The sequence below is a fragment of the Mustela erminea genome, chromosome 10 (genome assembly GCF_009829155.1).
Source record: "Mustela erminea isolate mMusErm1 chromosome 10, mMusErm1.Pri, whole genome shotgun sequence".
Lineage (NCBI taxonomy): Eukaryota > Metazoa > Chordata > Mammalia > Carnivora > Mustelidae > Mustela > Mustela erminea.
The window spans coordinates 56,117,412-56,130,078 of NC_045623.1; the positions used below are offsets into that span (position 1 = coordinate 56,117,412).

The following is a 12,667-nucleotide window of genomic DNA, read 5'->3' on the forward strand; positions in this document are numbered from 1 at the left end:
AATGTACCTTCCACTGTACTTCTTTTCCATTTAAGCCGTAGCGAATCTGGAACTTAAGATTATTCTCTGGAAAGACTGGCTTTTCCCAAGATATTTTCAATAACCCAATTTCTACAGTAATTTCTGCTTTCACACTGGATGGAGGCAGTGGTTTCACTAGAAATTTTAAAAACAGTATACTATAACAGCAACTTAAACAGTGATAACAGTTTTAAAACATGATTATGATAAGTTTTATACTCAATATTTATAAAACAGCATCTCCTTTTCAAAGCTTTCTCATTCATTATCTCACTTGATTCCCCTACAATTTTATGTGAGTGTAAGAAAGGGATTATCTCTAGTTTGCAAATAGTCTGATTGAAAAAAAAATCAATACATTGACCATGTCACCTGCAAGTAATAATAAGATCTGATTAGAAATTGAGCCATTAGTTCAGCATGCAAAAGATCTCATACTGAACACGTAAGTGTCCATAGCATATCTGTTCTATGCAGAGTTTTAATAAAAGGAAAAATAAAATACACACTGCATTCTTTTCCACATGTGTGAGTTTCACACCGTCCTACTATTATTAAGTATTTCTAGGTCAAGGTCAGAGATAGTCTTACAGAGTAAAGACCTGGTTCTCTATCATCTGAGGAAAACAGGCTTTAGAGGCAAAGATGATCAGAATGGCAAGGACTCTTGAAAAAAAAATAAAAAGTAAAAGACAATATGCAAACTCAATGTATTTTGGAACTAAACGTCCTAAAGCCCAGGACACTAGTGTGAACTCTGCAGCTGCAGACTTCATCAACAATACCTTAGACTGTTGATGACCAAACCCCTGAACTTTTTCACTACTATACGGTTTCTCATACTTATTCAACTCTTCATATATGAAGAAGACATTCTTTACCAACCAGTAAGAGGACATGCATTTCATCTCCTGAAAAGATAATTCCTCCTCAGAAGAAGTACGTACGTTTGAGAGATGTTAAGACTGTCCTTGACTGAATCATATGGCTGTCATATGGATATATTCCATGAATATCTAGTTTACAGAAAGGATGCTTAATGGGTAAGAGTTTTGCATGATCCACAACACACACCCTGGGGCATTAAGAGGAGCTTTCCACATTTTATAAGTGATAAAATAGTCACAGAACACTTACATGTTTAGCCTTTGTTTACAAAGCTAATAACAGGTGGAGCTAGCATTTGGATCCTAAAATTGAATCTCAACATTGTTTCCTAGGACTAAGTAGTTAATAGAAGCCCAACTTAAACTCCTTATTTTAGTACTGAAAAGAATAATATTGAGGGTTGTTTGGACAGCATATAGAACTAAATCCATGTTACATTTGTCTTTTAGTACATGTGAGGTTATATCTGTGCATGTCTGTGGGGTGGAGAGAGGTAGGAGAGTTCTTTGCCATCCCAAGATATTTAGTACCAGAGAAGTACTGCTTACAGTAAAATCACTTTAAATGGAACTAAACTAAATAGCATGGGGTAGGGGGGCCCAGGGAGAGTCAATTAATTGGGACTCTACGGTATTTAAAAAACTAAAAATTAGGGATGCCTGGGTGGCTCAGTTGGTTAAGCAGTTGCCTTTGGCTAAGGTCATGATCCCAGCCTCCTGAGATCGAGTCCCACATTGGGCTCCCTGCTCAGCAGGGAGCCTGCTTCTCCCTCTGCCTCTGCCTGCCTCTCTATCTGCCTGTGCTCACTCTCTCTGTCAAATAAATAAATAAATAATCTTAAAAAAAAACAACACTAAAAATTATGACTTTATGCTATATTTAACAAAATATAGGTTTTACTTCATATGTGTACTAATTATTTGAAAATGTAATGAATCAAATATTTTTTTTGCATAATTCCCAAAACAAAATATAGCACCAAAAGATATTCCTTTACCTCTGTTGTATAATTATAAATGGGTCATTTCCCAAAGATTTCACATTAATATTGGAGGGATATATTATATATGTCAAGAACTCCCTTAACTTCGAAATCAATATATCTTTTTTTAAAAGTGTATTTAAAATTCATGATGGATATCATCATGCTTGATCTATTTGTCTCTTCTTCAATTTAGTTATTTTGAATCCTGCTGTATCCTACGCAGCCTCACAAATTAAACCCTTGGGTTATGACTACTAGATTGCAAAATCCATCACAATACCCAAGTTAAATTTTTAAATTAAAAACACCAAATGTTTTCATAAGTATATTGGGAGAAAAACAAAGCAATGCATTATTTAGAATACTCTTACTGCTAAATTTTATTCCCAATGACCAATATAACTTGTCAGATTATATGCTGAAAATATTCTTATTGCAAAAATACTGTGTTACAAGTAATTTAAAAGAAGATAAAAAATAGCAAGACTCTCTAAGGTTGATTGTCTTCCCAATTGCACTGTAAACATGAAAAAAAATTTTGTTTAAATATAGTGTGATCAGGAAATGGTAAAACACAGCAGTCTCCATGAATCAATCTCTATCCAAATCTGCTCATAAAAATGAAGACACACCACAGAGTTTGACATACCCACGGAATCAGGAACGACGCACGTTGGTGGAGAGTCAAGTGAACCCAAAGAGTGATTGATTTTAATCCACATTGTATAGCCAGATAAGAGGAAAATTGGCTGAAATATGCATTCATAAAAACCATCTCTCTGCAAATGGCAATCTTTGGGTTGAGACATGGGATGAATAGATGGAACATCAGAACAGTAAAGGCTGCTCCTTAAAAGATACGAGAACAGTCAGTTAATATGCAACAGTGATGAAAGCAATAAAATATTTGAGCAATAAGATATTTGATTTCTGTTCCATCTAAAACAAATGTTCTTATTGGAAAGACATTTTTGAATTCCCAGCTATATCACAATTTTATGTCTTTCCATAAAAGTAAACAATAAACCATCCTAAATATTTTATTAGGTAATAAGTGGAAATGCAAGTAAAATAAGTGGAATTGCTCTAAGAAGGAGATAAGGATCCAATTAGAGATAAAACCTATAACACCTTGAAAGTCAAGCTAATGTTATACATAAGTGATACCATTTTAGAAGTATAGATTACAATTGGTATTGGGACACTCCCGAAATGGGAAGGAAGATAAATCTCTTACGCTTTAGAAACAGATTAAATTCCACCATAAATTGAAGATACAAATGATAGTAAATTATAGCCTAACTGGCAATGTTCTAATATTATCCAGTTCAAAGAAATATAATGATAATAATACCAATTCTTGATTCATACCTGAGTCATATGATTAAATATGTAACACATTTAACACATTTCCTCAGAGAAGATATTTAAGAAAGTAATTTTTATAACTGTGTCCTGATCCACACTCTGCCTCAGAACTTACACAGCACTGGTCCTTTTCCTTGAAATAGCCCTGATGCCACTATTTGCTCTGAATACATCATTTAAGTGGTTAAAGTAGCAGTTACCATTTCCATAAAAATGGAGCTAGGAGGTTACAAGAAAATGAAAAATCTTTATTTTTCTGTTTCTCATTTTCTATTTTTTGTGACTTTTCCTGCTTACCCCCTCCAACATTACAATCATTGGGGTGTGTATATGAATGAGTGCTGGCGTGGTACGGGGGCAGAGATGAGAACCAGGCATGAGGTTTCCTCTGTGGGTAAGGAGAACTGTGACCATGTACCAAAGCACAGCTATACGCCACTTGGAATGCAGACATCAGTGTCTTTGTCATCATGACAGCAAGAGCCATTTACTGAATATTTACTAGGAGAAATTCTATCACTTAATTACAATTAAATGGAATATATCATCAATTCTCATGGAAACCTTGTAAGTCCTATCATTCTCTCCAGTTTACAGACAAGGAAATCGAGGTTTAGAGAGGTTAAAAAAACCCTGCTCAAGTACATGCAGGGACTTTTGCTGTTCTTCATAAATGTTAGCAAGACAAATGAGACACAGAGCTTTTGTGATGGTCAGCCACCAATACCTTTTTTTAATGTGAAAAATGCCATGGAAAGAAAATAAAGACAGATTATAAAAGTAAAATGGCAACCATAAATATTCTATTGATTTCAAAATACTCTTACCAGGTAAAATGAAGCCAACTATTATTCATATGTAAGAAATGGCAAGAAATTGTCCTACTTCTTTTTCTAATACTACATTACAATAAACTGGTCACTTTAAGTATAGAGTTCAGATTGCAATATTTCAGGAGGGGGTTTTGTTTTTCAGTAGAAAATTTAGATATTAAGAATAAATGAGGACAAGTGAAACAAACTGGAAGACCCCAATACAAAACACAAATTGGCACAGGGTGTTTGAGAGCAGTACACATAACTGAAAACTAATATGAGAGATTATAAAAATAAAAATGTATCTACCTTCTCCTAAACAAGTGCTATTATTTCACATGATACTAAAGGAAGATGAAGCCTTGAATTCTTTTCAAAACAGGGAAGGATAAAAATAAACAAGCACAAATTACTCTTTAGTGATAAACACTTCACTCCTTATTAAGTGTTTCTTTCTTAATCTTTCCTACTTCTAAAAGTATTCATATTGTATCTTATAATCTTTGTGTTACTACCCCTTATTTTTTTCCAAAATATTAATCTTCAGCAGATAATATTGGACTTCTATAATCGCTGATAGTCTCCTCCAGTCAATTCCCTAAGTCAAATTAAAATGTACAGAAACCAGTTTTTCTTGGATTTCATTCCGTAGTTAAAATGCAATTATGGAAAATTAATTGATTATCAGAGAAAATAATTTGAGGTGAAAACAAAATACATTTTTACCTCAATGTGAGTTTTTTATTTGATCCCTCAAAAATTTCCTAATCAAGTAGATTCTACCTTCCTCTTTCAGGAAGAACATCTCCTAGAGAACTGTTATGATATCTCTACCAGAAGTCTTATTTCACCATATCCACAGAACAATAAAACAGCAAGAACAACACATACCTGTGATACCTCAACTGCAAAGTACTTCCCATGAGTGATTGGATTGCATTGGCTGACCATCTGCAAGTCATTTTAGTTAAGTACCCATCAGTTTCACATGATATATTGATATTGACATCTATTTAAAACACATTAAAATATTAATACAAAGCAAAAACACCAAAGCAATTTTTATTGAAAACAACATGTCTTTACATTATCAATGGGACTCTAACACAGGGTCGGTAATAAACATCTGCTTGTGGAAGGAAGCGGAGAGAAGCGGTACTCTTACCGATCACGTAGAGTTCCGCATAGCGATGGTGGCATTCCTGCTGGTTGCAGCAGTACACGGCGTCGTAGGTGAACTTCCCGCGAGGCTTGGTTGCATTCAAATGTGCAAACGTGACTTTGCTAACGCGGTCCCCCACTATGGCATACTGCCTCGGAGGAATTTTCTCCGCCAAATTCAGCCACCAAACAATCTTTTTTGAGGAAACAATCTCGTTTTCACTTTTATAAATGCAGTGAAAAGAAACGTTAGACCCGACACTTGTCAGAATTTTAGGCGGAAAGTATAGGACATCTGCAGTAAGAGAAGGGGAGGATATGGGATGAAGACCAAAAACATCCTGTGAGGAACTGAGGCTATGTAGAAAGGCTTCACAATGCATTCAGTTTCACACTGCCAAAAATAAATGAGTACACTAAGAGACTGTGCAACTGTACCTGCCTGTTTATGGACAGTTACATAGTATCTCAGGCACTCTCATTCCCAAATGACTTGAACTTTCAAAAATGTCCAGTATTTTCTAAACATAGAAACTTACTACAAAAATTTTTGTGCATAATTGTCACTTGCTGATTGATAGGCAGAAAATTAATTCAGGTGAAATATAATCTAATTCCACAACGGCATGTTTTCCGTCAGACTCCGCTTTAAAAATCAGTGAAATGTAGGGCGAGTTCTTGAATCAAATCACCCTAAGGCAAAAACCCCAAGACTAAACGGTGGTTGCTACTGATTCATTTCGATATACGAAAATTTCAAATAAGTAGGAAAGTAGAAAAGTAAACTTTAAATAAGAAAACTAGTTAGGATATGTAAAATCAATGATGTGTCAAGGCACCAAAACAGGAAAAACTGTAAATACTGATCTGTAATATTTCAAGTTATTTGATGCCAGTATGGTGTAGTTACAGACAAAGGGAACCAATATTTTTCTAAAATATTATTTTTAAAGCCTCCACACTATTCTATACTATTTTTTTGGTCTCCTATTGTTGGAAACATAGTTTATTTATATTTTTAACTAGAAAGAAAATAAAAGTAAATGACTCTTTACATAGGAAGAAATTATTTCTGCCACAATGCCTTACAAAAACTGTATTTCAGTTGTGCAATTTAAGGTAGGCCATTCTCTGCTGAAAGAATGTATTTGTTCTCATACATATCATCCTGATTACCCCAAAACAAAAACAAAAAACTTCATTGATTTTTTTTTTTAAAGATTTTTTATTTACTTGACAGAGAGAGCACAAGCAAGGGGAGCATCAGGCAGAGGGAAAAGCAGACCTCCTGCTGTGCAAGGAGCCTGATGGGGGCTCAGTCCCAGGATCCTGGGATCCTGACCTGAGCCAAAGGCAGACACTTAACCGACTGAGCCACCAACGCACCCCAAAACTTCATTGATTTTTATTATTTAAGTTTTTCTTTTTTTGTAATAGCTAGCTCAACTCCCCTGTCCTTATATTTACAATCCTTAAAAAACATTTTCCTTGGTATTTCTACAGTCAAGCATAAACAGGAAAAGTTTTAGTAGCATGAAATCACTGACAGAAGTCAGTCCGTCAGATTCATAATCCTAGCCTAGGGTGGTGCTCAAGCGTCATTGGAACATTACTTAACCACACACAAGTATGTAGCACAGACCTGAAAGATCATTAATCTATTTTCAATATGCTCCACATCTCATTACTGAACTGCTTCGGAAGTCTAAGAGTAATTTATTCTTATAAAGAGTACAAATAAGATTTCAAAAGTTAAACTGAATCTTTTGAAGATAATAAAAATCTCAAAGCACTTCATTTCAAAATTGAATGACTAAGTAAGGCTAAATTGAGAAATACAGTTAAAGACATAGTATTTTGGCATGATTAAATATTAAAATATTAGCTTAAAAAGAATAAAAACAAGTTATTAAATACCTGATTTTGTAAAATGTACACTGAATATATAGAAATTGACATGAAGTAAATGTTAAATACGTAATTTTCAAAATAACATACATATATATTTTATTCTCATGTGAGATACACAACATTTAATCTGTAAAATAAGAAAATAATTTTCTTCTCGTGACTAAGTACCAATACTTTTGCAGAATCTATACTAATGAATTTCATTAAAAGAAATTTTTTTTTTAAAGATTTTATTTATTCATCTGACAGAGAGAAATCACAAGTAGATGGAGAGGCAGGGAGAGAGAGAGGGAAGCAGGCTCCCTGCTGAGCAGAGAGCCCGACGCGGGACTCGATCCCAGGACCCTGAGATCATGACCTGAGCCGAAGGCAGCGGCTTAACCCACTGAGCCACCCAGGCGCCCCTCATTAAAAGAAATTCTATTGATAAATATTAGTGAATTATTTCAATGAACATAAATTATAAAACATCTTAGTTAAAAAAAAAACACCTTAAAGTTATATTAAAATATGTTTACTATATGACCAGAAAATAAATTTTTAAATTTTCAAAGCAGATTTTCTATTTTTATCTGATGGGAAAATATTTTCTCTAATACATTACAAGCACTGTCGAGTATAAAATGTAGAAATTATCTGTTTTTCCTCTGACAGGACAAGAGTGCAATTAAGAAAGGTATTACTAGAAGTCAGCACTTCTGAACTTATTTTTAGTATGTAGCATAACTTAATTGCAATATTCTTGGACTTCTTCAGTTCTGGCAAGGTCCTGGGTTTTCTTCTAAAAGAGTCCAACATCTCCCAATAGCTAAAGGAAGAACCTAGCCAATTCATTTTTAAAAAATCTATAAGAATTCCTTGATTAAAATGTCAATGCTTCATTAACTATACACTTGGTAGGTAGTTTTAACAAATCAACAAACAAAAAGTAGTAGCTATAAAGGGACTGATAATTAGCATCTATTTGTCCTGGCACCAATACATCAGACAGCCTCTTTTCATAAAAAAAAAAAAAAAAAAAAAAAAATCAATAAAATCCAAAGTGTTTGGAAGTGATAAAGTAGGTGTGCTAATTCACTGTAAATAAGTTAATGCCTCAGTTTTACAGAATGTTTCTGTTTGGTGGATGCCATTGTAGCACCTGGCAGTGAACAGCATGGGATAATCTAATAATAGCAAATACCCAGGTTTAAGGGAGAAGGATCCAAATCCTTTACACAAGAGCAGGAAGCTCCAAGGTTGGAGAAACAGACTTTGCTGGTGCACAGGGTTCAAGAACAAGCCTCCAGCATGGTAAGCACTGGGGGATGCGGGAACTGCGGTGAAGGAAACTCCGCAAACCTGAGACCTGAAAAACCCAAGCAACGCTGAAGCCTCATTTACCAGGAATCACGAAGGAAATGAGGTGTTCTACGGAAGTGCTCTCTGTAATTAAGCTTATCGCTTATTAGTTCCCAGGATCAATTTTTAGTGACACCAGAAATCTTGTATAAACATACATTAGGCACTTAATCACAGTTTTAGTGTGTATGAACATGAACGCTAGAATTAGACTGCCAGTCTAGATTGGGCCCACGTTTACAATTTCCTTAACCTCTCTAAATCTCGATTTCTCTGTCTATAAAAGGGGACTATCAATACCTGTCTCACAGGGGATCGAAAAGATAAAATGATAGTACATATAAAGCACTTAGAGCAGTGCTTGAAACACAGAAAGCACTTCATAACTGTCTTATTATTGTTGTTGCTATTATTACTATTATCCAGTAGGGAAGTATGAAGCTAGGTACACCTGTGATTTGTGATTCAGTACCCATCATTACACCATTACTGCAGACGATCCTATCACAGAGAAATGTGCTTGGGAGCTACTGAAGTGTAAAGGCTTTTTTCTCCCCGCTCTTGGGTGTCCCTGGTCTACTTCTTATTTGGCAAGTTTCTGTCTTTCCCTTAATAATCACCTGGTACCACTCAGTGGCATCTAAGCCATCCAAGCCTGTTAAAATAGTAAGCTTACCTTTACACTCATTGCTAAATCAACAAATTCTGCCGTTTGGGGACTATTTACTTACTCGCTGTCCGGATTTATTTCTCACTTACTATCAGATATTTCTGTTTGGAATGTCTAACGTCACTAAAGGGACACATCTTAGGCAAATAAGTAAAAGGCCAGGTGTTAATTGCAATATTTAGACACTGTACAAGCAAGTAAATTGGCAAAGTTTCTTTTCAATGAAGCATATCTTTATTACTGTCACATACATAAAACACTAAATATTTGCATAGGAAAGAACATATATATATGTATGTATGTGCTTTATAATGTATATTTAAAAATCTGATTTATATTATGTATAAAAGCATATAAACATGGTCCAACAAATTGAGGAACCCGAGCAAATTTAATCCTACAGATATTGCCCTAAGAAAGGTTACTTTCTAGTAGTCTAAAAGAGTTTTATACAAAGTAAAACAGAACTAAAACTATGTCCATCCAAAGGTCTAAAAACCTACGCTGAACAATCTAAAATAAAATCTTACATGAAATGTAACACAAATAACTATTATATTATGCTGGATCAAAATGTTCATCTTAACCCCACTAAATACAGAATTGATAAGAATCATTATTCTAGAAAGGTATAATCTATAATTTGAATATTAGCAAACTTTAAAAATAACAATGATTCTTTTAGAATTTCCCTCTTCTTCAGGGAGGGGGTGGGTTTTCAGATCTAATTAAGAAGTAAAATCACAAAGAAGAAAGCCACCTTCTTGTGAAAGAGAACTATTTCACTGGACAGTAAGTGAAGGCAGCAAGTCAGAGGCCTCTCAGAGTGGGGGTCAGGGTCACTTGCCTCCTCTGCACCCCATCCCACTCTCTTAAAAACCTCCATGGGACATTCTTTAAAAGTTGGTGTTGTAATCTATTTCCCTCTACATAATTCACTGCTGGTGATTAAGAACTATTTATCAACAATAAATAATTGACGGTAGAAAAGGTGACCTTCCTCCAAAAAATTCTAGAAGCTGAGTCCTCAGCACACACATTGTGATGCTCAATAATTATCTGAGAAATCCATGTCTTCTAAATCTGTTCACAGAAGGTCCCTGGCTTTCCTGGGCAGAACCAATCCTTCCTGCTGCCTAGAACTTTGTTAGCTCTTCTGACAACCTTGCTCATGCTATTAGCTATGTATCATGTCAACCTGTCACCTTCATTAGATGCTGAGGTTTTGAATATTGAGAGTGTAGATTTGGAAACTGTGATTGCATCTACTGTTCACTGGGTGCTTACTAAGGCTCAGACACTATAGTGAGCACAGTAGGTGTACTGTTTCATTCTATCCAAATAAGAATGTCCCTATTTTGCAGATGGGCCAATTGAGGCACAGAAGGGCAAAGAAACTTTCCAAATAAGTGGTGAGGCCAGAACTTTTATAAAACATTGTCAACTCCAAAGTCAGTGCTCTTAAACCACTAATGTTACTGGCTTTTTGACTAACTGATGCTTTTTAAATAGGAAGTAATCAGTAAATGGACTTAATTCATTAAATGTGTTGACTATCTGCTTAATGACTTACATGGCACTTGCTGTCTCTACATATCCATATTCACCCTGCATGAGTTTCAGTAGGAATAATTTTGTTCTTTGGACAGATCAGACAACTAGGCAAAAGACCCTGGAGTGTCTTCCGGGTCCCAAGTTAGCATATGACAGGGCTGGACCATTCCAAGATGTCTGTGCCCTTTGTAAAACACCATCTCAACTTCATGAGGAAGTTTAGAATAAACCACAAGTTTTCTGATGTTGAAGATTAAAAACATGAAAATTGACAGTGAAAACTCTTAAAAGCCATCATCTGGAGTGAAAAGAATTATTCCATTATGTTATTATTTATTATATTATATAAATATAATAAATGAAATTTGAATATTTGGAATTTATGTCAAATAAATATATCTGATTTTAAATGTAAATTAAGGAAACACTGATACCAGTAATGTTCTGAATTTGTGAGTCTGGAACCTTTCTACTAAGTCTATCTTTTGAATAGGTAAGAGTAATTCAGCAAGACACTGAATACGGATGCACATAAACTTGGGAGCTCCTACACAAGTTTGTTTTGTTTTTTTTTTTTTTACAAGTTTTCATTCACAAATTTACCTGCCAACAGTCAAATAAAATGTTAATATTGTGTCCCTCCTTTTGGCTTATTGCCACAAAATTTAAGACGCTTACAATAGGCCAAAAGAAAAACCAGGAAGCATATTCTCTTGATAGGAGCTACTATTACAAAGCCTACCTTGTGTGGTAAAGATCAGAGGGGTGCTCCAGTCACCCCAGATTCCTGGGCCATCCAGTCTCTTGCCCCTCACTTGAATCTCGTATGAAGACCCAGGGAGCACACTGTCTATCAGCAGAGATGTAGTTGAGACAATCTCATCAGCCTGTTAAATATTGTTTGAAAACATCAGAGCATGAAGTTGACATGGAACCTTCATCAAAATTGAGAACAAGCAGTTCCAACAAGTTTCAAAGAATGAAAATCTTAACAGAATAGTTGGCCGGACCACGGTAGCATTAAACAGAGAACAGTGAGAAAATAACAAATGTTTGCACCTTTGTCGATAAAATTTTAAATAACCCACGACTCCAAGAATAAAAACACAGTGATGATCAGCAGACATTTTTTACTGAATGATAACAAATATTGACCTTGTGAAATTTGAGAGGTATAGCCAGTCAGCAGGGAGTTTCAAGCCACCACTGACATCTGTAATACACACGTGGTAGAAAATCATGAGCAGGAGCAGACACAGAATTATTAACATTCCTAGAGGAAAGTGTCACAGAGGAGGGCATGAATAATTTTAAGAACCTGAACCCTTACCCTGAGAAGCTGTACTGAATCAAAATACAGTTTACAAACTAAAGGGCAAATATCTGAGAGACCTAATTCTGCATAAAACAATCACTAATAAGAATTGCTTAGCAAATACACTGTTTTCCAATGATGTACTCCAAAGCGATTGAACTCCCTGGCCTCTTAAACCGTGAGGTACCAGAGACCAAAAGGGTGAGAATCACCACAAATGTATTATACGATAGCAGGCCACCTAGATTTCAAATCTTCTTGTCTCCATTTTACAGACTGAAGCCCAGAAAAGCCTTAACTCTGCTTTTCCACACAGGATACCATGGATTCCTTTTCTGTTCTTTATGAAAATAAAGTCTTTTTTAAAAATTGGCCCAGAGCTACAAAGACAGGTTTTCACTTATAAATTATGTAACAGTTTGTTTCACAAAGGAAAATGCCGAAGACCATGCATGGCCCATTCTCTTTATGATTCCCTCCTCCTCCTTTCTTTCTTCTCTTTGATTCCACCACTGCCTCCCCCAACCTCCAGCTTCTCCCCTGGCTTAGGGCCTCTGAATTACTGTTTTCTCTCTTGGAAATTAATCCCCCTAGATACCTACTTCACCAATCTCCTTCAGATCCTTGCTCAAGTGTCA

At 35.4% G+C, this 12,667-nt stretch overlaps 1 protein-coding gene across 7 annotated transcripts in view; it reads right to left on the bottom strand.

Moving 5' to 3' along the window:
- LEPR (leptin receptor) overlaps positions 1 to 12,667 on the bottom strand; it is a 99,498-nt gene that overhangs the window by 26,665 nt on the left and 60,166 nt on the right. For all 7 annotated transcript variants that reach the window (XM_032303176.1, XM_032303174.1, XM_032303173.1 and 4 more), the window contains 5 exons: positions 11,457 to 11,601; positions 5,243 to 5,533; positions 4,969 to 5,086; positions 2,544 to 2,743; positions 8 to 156 (listed from right to left, as the gene is read on the bottom strand). In XM_032303176.1, the coding sequence (XP_032159067.1) occupies positions 8 to 156; positions 2,544 to 2,743; positions 4,969 to 5,086; positions 5,243 to 5,533; positions 11,457 to 11,601 (903 nt within the window). The remainder of the gene's footprint in view (positions 1 to 7; positions 157 to 2,543; positions 2,744 to 4,968; positions 5,087 to 5,242; positions 5,534 to 11,456; positions 11,602 to 12,667) is intronic.